The sequence below is a fragment of the Silene latifolia genome, unplaced genomic scaffold (genome assembly GCF_048544455.1).
Source record: "Silene latifolia isolate original U9 population unplaced genomic scaffold, ASM4854445v1 scaffold_158, whole genome shotgun sequence".
In the NCBI taxonomy this organism is placed as follows: Eukaryota; Viridiplantae; Streptophyta; class Magnoliopsida; order Caryophyllales; family Caryophyllaceae; genus Silene; species Silene latifolia.
Genome location: NW_027413142.1, coordinates 582916 through 593281, shown reverse-complemented (window position 1 = coordinate 593281; position 10366 = coordinate 582916). Strand labels below are relative to the sequence as shown.

The 10366-nt window shown below is 38.4% G+C and overlaps 1 protein-coding gene across 2 annotated transcripts; it reads left to right on the top strand.

Annotated features, from left to right (window-relative positions):
* The first annotated feature begins 617 nt into the window (after nucleotides 1-617).
* LOC141637954 (uncharacterized) lies at nucleotides 618-10189 on the top strand. Of its 2 annotated transcripts, none has more exons than XM_074447380.1 (12): nucleotides 618-949; nucleotides 2658-3521; nucleotides 3627-3660; nucleotides 5137-5216; nucleotides 5604-5663; nucleotides 6786-6896; nucleotides 7285-7365; nucleotides 7463-7537; nucleotides 7872-8349; nucleotides 8886-8998; nucleotides 9091-9121; nucleotides 9690-10189. In XM_074447380.1, exons 2-12 carry the CDS (start codon nucleotides 2715-2717, stop codon nucleotides 9860-9862), a joined length of 2043 nt encoding a protein of 680 aa, XP_074303481.1. In that variant the 5' UTR covers nucleotides 618-949; nucleotides 2658-2714; the 3' UTR covers nucleotides 9863-10189. The 2 variants fall into 2 exon arrangements, with proteins under 2 accessions (XP_074303481.1, XP_074303482.1); XM_074447381.1 differs by having other exon boundaries at nucleotides 837-949; nucleotides 2666-3521.
* Nucleotides 10190-10366: the final 177 nt, after the last annotated feature.

The window sequence follows — 10366 nt, the reverse complement described above, 5'->3', positions numbered from 1 at the left end:
AATAAAGTAATTCAAACCTAAAATAACCCAACAAAAAACGAAGCATCGGACTTTGTTCTTTTGTCTTAATGCTCATTTAAGTTCAGCGTAAGTCGGCTGAACTTTATTCAATTAAGCTATATTCAGCTCATCTCGTCACAAATTTAACTCCTACTCCAGCTGCATCCAATTTAGCTCATTTTTAGCCGAAAAGAATAACAATTAAGAAACTAAAAATAACCAGTAACTCATTGTCGATTGACCTATACGAGATCCAGTATAAGTAGAGGCGGACATTGGGCTGGGCCGGGTCGGGCTGGTGGGAGCCAAGGGCGGGTTGGGATGGGGTAGAGCAGCCCTGGCACGACACTAACATAGGACCGGGCTGGGCTGATTTTGGTCAGGCCCGGGCACGGCACTATAGGGGCGGGTTGGTTACAATTTTTTTTAAAAAAAAACGGGCTGAAAAAACCCAACACTAACACGGCCCGTAGGGCTGACCGGGCTGGGCCAGGCTGGGTCATGTGCTGATCGGGCTGCTAAATTCTGGCCCGTGTGACAGTACTGGGCCGGGTCGGGCTGGCCCGCTATGTTGTCCACCTCTAAGTATAAGATACTCCCTTGTCCCTACCTAACTAGACTTGAATAAAAAAAGTTTGGCACTCCCCCAAAAAATTCGTGAAAATTCAAACCTCATCCGCCAAAAAATTAAACTAAAACTCAAATCCGAGTTTCATATCCGATAGACACGAAATACATACAAGCGAAATGTTCCGAAACTACCCCACATAAAACACCTAAAACACGACACGTGTCCCAATTTTATGCCAAAACTACCCTTCCCTCTCTATTTACTCACTACTACTACTACGAACTAAGGAGAGAGAGAGAGAGAGAAAGAGAGTGTCAAAGTCGTCGAACAACTTCTCTTTACACCTTCGAATCTTCATCTTTTCGCTCTTAATTCTCTGTAAGTTCATCATTTTCTCACTAATTTCGTACTAATTGTTGTTGTTTAGTGGAATTTTGGCATCAATTTTGTGTAATTATTGTGTATTTTAGCTGTGAATCTTGCTAATTGTTATCTCTAGGGTTTTGTTGTTTAGTGTTAATTTCGTGATTTTGTAGCATGTAATTGTTATGAATTTGTGCGTTTTGTTTGGTTTGAGTTTGATTTGATGTGTTTTTAGTTGCGTAGATCTCGTTGTAGCGAAATCTCTTGAAATTCTGTATTTTTTGTAGATTTAGTTGCTGTTATGTCTTCAATTTCGTGTAAGTATAGTTGCGGAATCTTGCTGCCTTGTGAGTGCTAGGGTTTTCGTGTTTAGTGTCGAATTTACGAACTTTTTAGCATGTAGTTTGAATGAATTTGTGAGTTTTGTTTGGTTTGAGTTTGATTTGCACTGTTTTGAGCCTGTGTAGATCTCGTTGTAATGAGCTACTGGAATTCTGTGTTTATGTAAATGTAGTTGTTTCTGTCTTCAATTTCGTGTTTTTATTGCATATTATAGTTGCGGAATCTTGCTGTTTGTGAGCGATAGGGTTTCCGTATTTAGTGTCGATTTCATGAACTTTTTAGCATGTAGTTTTAACGAATTTGTGCGTTTTGTTTGTTTTGAGTTTGATTTGCACTGTTTTGAGCCTGTGTAGATCTCGTCGTGATGAGCTATTGGAATTCTGTGTTTATGTAAATGTAGTTGTTTCTGTCTTCAATTTCGTGTTTTTATTGCATATTATAGTTGCGGAATCTTGCTGTTTGTGAGCGATAGGGTTTTCGTATTTAGTGTCGATTTCATGAACTTTTTAGCATTTAGTTTTAATGAATTTGTGCGTTTTGTTTGTTTTGAGTTTGATTTGCACTGTTTTGAGCTTTTGTAGATCTCATTGTAATAAAGTCTTGGAATCCCGTGTTTTTGTAGATATAGTTGCTGTTTCTCTCTTCAATTTTCGTGTAATTATTGTGTATATCAGTTGCGGAATCTTGCTAGTTGTTTGCTCTACAGTTTGTGTTTAGTTTTAATTTCATGATTTTTTAGCATTTAATAATTGTGAATTTGTGCGTTTTCGTTTTTATGAGTTTGAATTGCTGTGTTTTTCGTTTGTGTAGATCTCGTTGTAGTGAACTCTTGAAATTCCATGTTTTTGTAGATTTAGTTGATGTTTCTGTCTTCAATATCGTGTAATTATTGCGTATTATAGTTGCCGAATCTTGCTAATTGTCAGCTCTATGGCTTTTGGTGTTTTTTGTTAGGTTTTTGAATTTTACGCTTTTTGTGGTATGAAATTTGTGCATATTGCTTGTTTAGGTTTGATTTGACGTGTTTTGAGCTTGTGTTGTGTTCGTTGTCGATCTCGAGGTGGTGACACATGAAATTCTGTGTTTTTAGTACAAGTAGTTGTTTCTGTCTTCAGTTTTGTGTTTTTATTGCCTGTTATAGCTGCGGAATCTTGCTGTTTGTGAGATCTAGGGTTTCGTTTTTAGTGTCATGATTTTTTTTAGCATGAGTTGCCGAGTTGGTTATGAATTTGTGCGTTTCGTTTGTCATGAGTTTGATTTGCTGTGTTTTAAAGCTTGTGTAGATCTCGACGTAATGAACTCGTGAAGTTCTGTGTTTTTGTAGGTGTATTTGTTTGCGATCTGCAAGCTGAAATTTAAGAGTTTTTGATGTTGTTTTTAGGATTGCAGAGGCTGTTGAGTAAGAGGAAGTTTGATTTTGTTGAGTTAAAGTAGGGCGATGGGTGAGGAGGAGACGAAGACGGAAGCGAAAGAGACCACATCGAACGGAAGTAAGTTGCCGGAGAAGGCGGCTGAAACTGTGGTGGAAAAGAAAGAAGTGGAGAATGGAGTGAAAGAGATGGAAGTTGATAAGAAGGACGAGGAGAATAAAAATGCTGAAGAGAGTACTGATAGTGACGAGAAGGAGGAAGTTAAGGCAGCGGTAGAGAAGGAACTTGTGGCAGAGAAAGAGACAGAAGTTAAGGACAAGACAGAAACTGGGGCAATGGCTGAAGATGAGAAAAAGAAAGATACAACGGGGGAGAACAGTAAGGGTTTGGACGAGAAAATGGATGAGGTGATGGAGGCTGAAGCAGAGGAAGTTAAGGAAGAGGCTAAAAATGAGGCAATAGGAGAAGGGAAGAGCATTGTCGAAGATGAGAAGAAGGTTAATACAACAGGGGAGGAAACAAAAGCGATAGATGAGAAAATGGATGAAGTGACAGAGGCTGAGGATGAGAAAGTTAAGGAGACAGAGGAGACCAAGGAGAGTGAAGAGGAAAAAGAGGATGCAAAGGAAGGGGAAGGGGAAGAGAAAGAAAAAGAGAAAGAAGTGAAGGGGAGTGTGGAAGAGAAAGGATCGAAAAAACGCAATAGGGCAAAGGGTGACGCGGTGAAGAGTTTGGACAAGAAGAAAAAAGTTGTTGAAAAGGAGCCGGAACCTAGGACTCCTACTTTTGACCGTCCAGTACGTGAAAGGAAATCAGTTGAGAGGCTCGTTGCGACAATTGAGAAAGATACCTCCAAGGAATTTCACATTGAGAAGGTGCCTATGCAGATTGGCTTTATTCTTTTATCTTTTTTTTTTTCTTTCCTTTTTTGACATGCTGGCAATTGGAGTTTTAGCTGATGTACCAGCTTGATATTGCAGGGCCAAGGCACGCCGCTGAAAGAAATACCCAATGGTACAGTTTTGCTCTTTGGTTTGTCATTTGTATGAATTGTTCTTTTTTTTTGAAGCATTTCATGTTCCTTTGTGCTATTATTATTGTGAAATACCCCTGGTTGTTTAATTATGATCTTTCTTAATCTTGCCCTGCTGAGTGGCTGGCTCTATGTCTGAGTGCACTTCTTCTCTCCTGAGCTGAATGGGCAACAGTGGCTTAATATGAGTGTCATAAAGAGAGGATGAAAGCTATCTCTATAGCGGAAGTTTCTTTTCTTTTCTCGGAAATTAACGCATTGTATTCCGTAGATTTGATTTCTAGCCGATAACGAAGATTCCATCTTTACTTTGTTTCCATTTAGAGTTATTCATGTGATATTTCGCTAAATGAAGATTTAGCATTTATGTACCTAGTAGTAGGTTTGATTGAATTTGCCTTGATTTATTGTTCACTGTCAGTTTGATACTCCCTCCAATTCAATCCAAAGTACCCATTCACTTTTTAAAGTCAACTTTGTTAAATATTGACCTCAATTATACAAAGCCAAATTTTAAATTTTTTTATCTAAAATTTGCATATTCACGTTTGTTATAAAAAGGGGTTTCGGAAAATTATAACTTCGACCAAAAAACATAATATATAAATGAAGAAAAACGTGGTCAAAGTGTCGTCTCGTAGACCGTGAAAAGTCAAATGGGTAGTTTGGATTGGATTGGAGGTAGTATCACATAAAGTAGTTAGTGCCTCAGTGATGAAGTCTTTGTTTGAGACTTGATATGGGAATCAGTCACTGTGGTCTTTCCCTGGTCGTTGCGCTGTAGATGCGGCCAATACGGCCTCAATATGCTAGGGCAGTAACTTTCAAAACGTTGATCACCCTGTCACAGAAAGGTGTTGAGGAGGATATCCTAAACCATTGGTGCTAATATTGATAAATAATGAATTATCTACATATCATCAGACTTTCACCCTGGTTCTTGCCGATGTGTGTTTCAAACAGTGGTTTGTTTTCATGGTGGGTTGATGGGCCTGTATAAGTAAAGTTTCTTTACGTTTGGAAAATAGTATTACTTAATAACTACCAGAATTGCATCTCTAGTAAAACACAAAATCTTGTTGGCACTGAACTATTTTTATTTTGGACGGAGGTTTGCCCACCATTCTTCTTTGTATCACTTGTTGGTACTGGTTAATGAGTTTACCCTTAAATCACATTTGTTTGTAAAGACATAGGTTTTTCTGCAGATATTTTTCGATTTATTTGTGCATTTATTTGGAAATAATATCAAAATTGTGTAACACATGGTAGCAAGTGCTTATAAGAATATAGACGGTACTATAAGCTTGAGTATTTGACAGACGCTCTAATATAGTATCCACATTTATGAATGTTAGTGTTTTTTGCTAACTTGTTTTTATTTTCATTGTGCACTGATGATAATGTTCAAGGAGTTATGATATTTTCCTGCTGTTCTGACATTGTTTGGATTGCAGTTGCATACAAGCTGTCAAGGAAGAGAAATGATGAGACATTCAAGTTGCTTCATATGATCCTGTATGGGAGGAGAGGAAAGGTGTGTCCAATAGATTTATCATCATACAGTTGCCGTGTATTATACATTCCTTCCCTCAATGTACACACTTTTTTTGGTTTAATTTGCGTGGTTGTGCTTGATCAGATGGCCCGAACGTACCTATGTTATTCCTTGGAATAATAAGTGAGTGAAATCCAATGTTTCATGTTGATGCAGCATGAATGCATGATATGGGCTATAATGTGTCAGCCTTGATTAACTTCATCTCTTTATTCTGTTGTAATGTTTGCAAATCTTTGTGCCACCCCCGTAGTGCTTTATCAAATCTAACTAAAGAATGTCTGTCATTTTTACTATTTTTTGCTATACTGAAATTTAATCACTTTATTGTCATGATCTAAAATGTTCGGTCTGTTCTTGCTGCAGGCTCCTCAGGTGAAGCAAAATATATCACGGTTTTCTGGCTTCGTGTGGCATGGAAATGAGGTACAATTTTAACACCGTTTTGATTCTCCCACAAGAAATATTAGATACGTATGGTATACAGCTTAGTTTGAAAATGGGCAAGGCGCACCGAGGCATTAAGGGGCCGAAGCGCAAGGTGAAGGCGAAGGCGCACGCCTTTTGGACGTTATTTATAACAAATTTGTAATTTCCTATTAAAATTTTGGGCAACAATAGCCTTTTTAGGAGTTTTCAAGTTTGCTAAGTTGGCTAACATGTCATGGAGTAAAGTTAGAAATAATGGGGAAAATAAATGGCGAGCCTTGTCTAAAAGATATGGGAAGTGCTTACTAGTTAGCCTTGTTACTTGTTAGGCGAGCCTTGTCTTAAAGGTGCACCTAAAATGCACCGAGGCCTTTTGGCGCACTTTTTAAAACTAAGGTATACAGTGGATTGAAATGTTGTCTTCCTGCATTGGCTTTTTTCGTGTCCAAGGTAGGTGTGCATATTTGCGTGTCACTTTCTGAATGTTGCCTTTTAATAACTACTCCCTCCATTTGATTGAATTAGCCTCGTTTGCGCGAACCTGAACTCTGAAGATGTGTGTTACTACTCTTATGTTTCAGTTTCTTTCTCCTGTTTGCAAAGGAAACTACAAAATTTCTCAATGGGAGAGGATAAAGTTACTGATGTTCTTTTCCTGTGAGATCCTGTGAGATCGTCATCATTGTCATAGTAGGAGTAGACGTTCCTTTTTTGACTTCATTGCCATAGTAGGAAATTACTCAGATATGCACATGCATCTGTTAGTCTTGTTGACCTTCAGTATTTCTGGAAATGTCGTTGAATATTGCATTAAGTACTTCACAAGCCACCCTCTTTCTGTACTATTGTTATGCAAGCTCCATTTGTGTCTCTTCCAGAAAGGAATGTTAGATTCGGTACAAATTCCATATCCTTGAGTGTCATGTCAGTCACTTGTTTGGCCCAGAAAGTGTAGAGTCAAAGTAAATAGTGTCTGCGTGCTACCTAGTAGTAACATAACCTTCCAATGGAGTGTAAACCATATTTCATTTTACGTCAGTTTTTTTTTTATATTTTCAATTAACCGCTGCCGCACCTTGTATTTGGTCTTTGTGGGTAAGTTTTCTATTGCTGTTGCAGGAGAAGCAAAGGCTGAAAGTAAAGGAGAAATTTGACAAACATGTCAAAGAGAAATTGATGGAAATCTGTGATGTGCTCGACATCCCACTTACTAAGACTACCTCTAGAAAGGTATGTCCAGTGATGATAGATTCTTGTATTCTTTTCTAACTTTTGAGGTTTCTATTAAAAGTCCCACTTGCTATCGATTACGCGTAATGAGCAGTGATGTGGTCTTTCTAAAACGCTCTCTCGGGTCAGTGGTCATTTATGTGAACACACAATACTGGTCTGCTTGTAACCTTCGACAGTCTGGCAGATGAAGGACAATACAACATCCCCCCTGTTTAGTAAACTGTTGTGCTTAATTCAAATGGATTGTATTGAGTAAAATATGTACAAAGCCTTGTAAACTATGATTGTGCTAACTTGTATTCTACCCCGTCTGCTCCTTTCTGTTTTGGTTGATCACTTGGCAAGACGACTTAAAACATTGTACTTGTCATTCTGTGCTGTGCAGGAGGATATTGTCACCAAGCTGCTGGACTTTTTGATGGCTCCCCATGCTACAACTACTGTTTTACTTGCAGATCAAGATCAGGTTTGACTCAAAGCTAGCAGATGTGCATTTGCTCCGTTTACATTTTTAATGTTCCTTGGTTAAGAGCCATTTACAATCTGCATTGGTCATTTTTCAGGGAAGAAAACGCAAGAGGCCTTCCTCTGCCACAAAAGCTGCATCTCCCCCATCATCATCCAAAGGGTCTTCAAAGGTACCCCCTTATTGTCTGTACCTGTTGTATTTCACTATTTCCTGCTCGTTTAAGATTACTCTTTACGTTAAAATGATAATTCTCAATAGCATCTTGGAAATTTCCGATTGATCAATTCAAAGATGTAAAAGTTTGTGTGGAAGAAAAAATTTAGCTGTCAATTTTGTTTTTAGGACCATGGTATTAAATCAAGGCCAGGACTCTGAATTCTGAAACCCGTCTTTGTAAAGGTTTTGAAGAATACTATGGTCAAGGCTTTATAGGAAATATAAGCGATGTTGCATTATTGTAGTGTTGCCTAAAATTATTTTGTTTTTGCTTGGCATGGTTGTAGAGCCGCAAAAAGTCTGGTGATAATTCTAAAGCAGAGAAGAAGGCTACACCGGTGACTGATGAGGAGTCTGAGGAAGAGGAAGAAATTGAAGAGAAGGAGAAGGAGAATGGTACTGCAGAAAAATCGGAGGATGAGAAATCCGAGCAGTCTGAAAGTGAAGAGAAAAAGGATGAATCTGAAGGTGATTCTGAAGAAGAAACCAAAAAAGAGAAGGCAAGTGCAGGAAAAACAACGAAAGAAATCAAGAAAAAGACTCCAAGTGTTGAAGCTTCAGCTAAAGCTGCTAACAAAAAAGTTGTCAAGAAACCTAGATCAATACCCAAAGGAACTCCTAGAAAATCATCTGCAAGCCGGTCGAAGACTAGTGAGGGCGATGACACAACTCCCAAAGTTTTCTCAAGAAAGAAGAAGACTGAAGAGACAAAAAAGGAGAAGTCATCATCAGCTTCGAAGAAATCGAGCACAAAGGAAAAGTCTGGTAAAGTATTTGCACTTGAGCATCATATTGGTCAATGCTTTAAAAATGTCGGCGAGTACTATATTCAGGTTCCATGGTTGAATGTTCATCAACATATCTTCTCTTATGAGGGCTCTCCTAAATCAATTTTCGCCTATCTTTTGTAAAAAGCTAAAGCTACTACGTATTAAGGAGAAATCATTTTCACTATCAGAAGAAAATTATGAAATTGAATTAAAAAATCCTGGAGCTGTTTTTTGTAAAATTCTGCATCATAATATCGAGAATGGATCCTCTCCATTTCCTCTCTTAAACTCATTTAATAATATTTTTCCCACAAAACCTCATTCTCTCTTTATTTTTACCCATAAATTTTGAGCCGTTCGATAATGCCAGAATTCGATCTGGATCACCGAAAGGCAATGGCCTCTCCATTTCTTTTTAGGAAATGGAGAGAAACTCTCCATAATATCATACCCCTATTATAGTAGAAGTCGGAGCAACTTTCTTTCTGGTTGTCCGTCCTTTACTTAGTTTTGCTATGTGTTCTTCTGAAGGTTCAAAGGCTGTGAAAGCAAAGGAGAAGCCAAAAGAAGATAAATCAAAGCCGAGTGATGATGAACTAAGGCAGGCAATATGTGATATTCTTAAAGAAGTTGACTTCAATACGGTGAGAATCCGACATCATTACATTGAATATGCCTAGCTTCTTCATATTGTAGCTCATACTAAAATTAGATTCTCTTCTGGAACTCCCTGCAGGCAACGTTCACAGATATTCTGAAGCAACTTGGTACGTCCTCTTTCCTTTATCATTCTATGTATGGCAAACCTGGTCACTGAAATACAACCACTTGCATGAGCTGACCTCTTACGTATGACTCAAAAACTTGTGATGGTCTTGTTAGATGAGTTGATTGATCATACAATTAAATGCGGAACGCATAAATATTTGGGTCGCTCTCATATCTGAGATTGTCTCATACAAGACACTTCATGCGTCCATTCCTATACTTGCCATTTCGACATTCGCATCTTAGCCTTTCATTAAATGTGGGGATTTGCAAGGGGAGGGAAAGGAATGAAAAAATTGCAATCTCCCTTGTTTAGATAGCAAATTGGGGTTGAGGTATCCATTTTCCCTCACGGCTTATAAGCCGAATTTTATTCGTCGAACATAAGCTAATTTTGGAGGAAACCGCCTCTTTGTGTTGCTAACAGTCTAACACAAGGGTAACGCTGCGTACATCCGATCCCCCTTACCCCGCAATTTGCTGGAGCCATTGAGGCACTGGGGTAATGTTGTTGTTGCTGTGGTTAACATGTGTCGTGTTACTAACTTGAAATTGGGAATACTGCAGCCAAGCAGTTCAGTACAGATCTTGCACCCAAAAAGTCAGCAATCAAGATTATGATACAGGATGAACTCACAAAATTAGCTGATGAAGCTGACGACGAGGATGACGAAGAGGAAGACGAGGAGGATGCTGAAAAGGACGAAGCTCCTCCCGCTGCTAAAAAGGTCAAAGCCTGATTTAGTAGGAGAGGGTAGACAAATGGTGTAATAGGATGTAATTACCATGCTTTCCCTCCTTTTGCCCTCTTTCCCTTATGAGGGAAAGTGGAAATAGATAGTAGCATTAACTTTTAACTGTGTTTCATGTTGATTAGTGTATCTGTACAAGTAGCTGTAATTTATTGACTGTTTATAATATTTCTGGTGAGAAAACTAGGCCGCCTCTGCAGGATTAGCGTGCTTGTAACAGTTTAAATTATTGCGCAGGATGCTGCTGTAATGTACTGTATAACATTCATAAACTTGTACTTGTAGCTTTTTATTTTGAGGATTTTTGGACATTAACTCCCCTGTTCTCAACCGTGATGCGAAACATGTCAACCGTGATAATACCCTCTCCTATCCAAATCGAAGGTAATATTTGATTTTGGGTGGTTTTCGTGGTGGTACTTTGACAGTATTTTTCGCCATTATTACGCGACTATTTTTTTACAAAAAATATAATTTTATGAAAGTTTTTCT

Excerpts from the sequence above, each read along its gene's own strand:
- LOC141637954 (XM_074447380.1), top strand. The coding sequence starts at position 2,715 with ATGGGTGAGGAGGAGACGAAGACGGAAGCGAAAGAGACCACATCGAAC. Across the intron at positions 7,538-7,871 it reads CATCCAAAGGGTCTTCAAAG|AGCCGCAAAAAGTCTGGTGA; the intron begins GTACCCCCTTAT and ends GCATGGTTGTAG. Across the intron at positions 8,999-9,090 it reads AAGAAGTTGACTTCAATACG|GCAACGTTCACAGATATTCT; the intron begins GTGAGAATCCGA and ends AACTCCCTGCAG.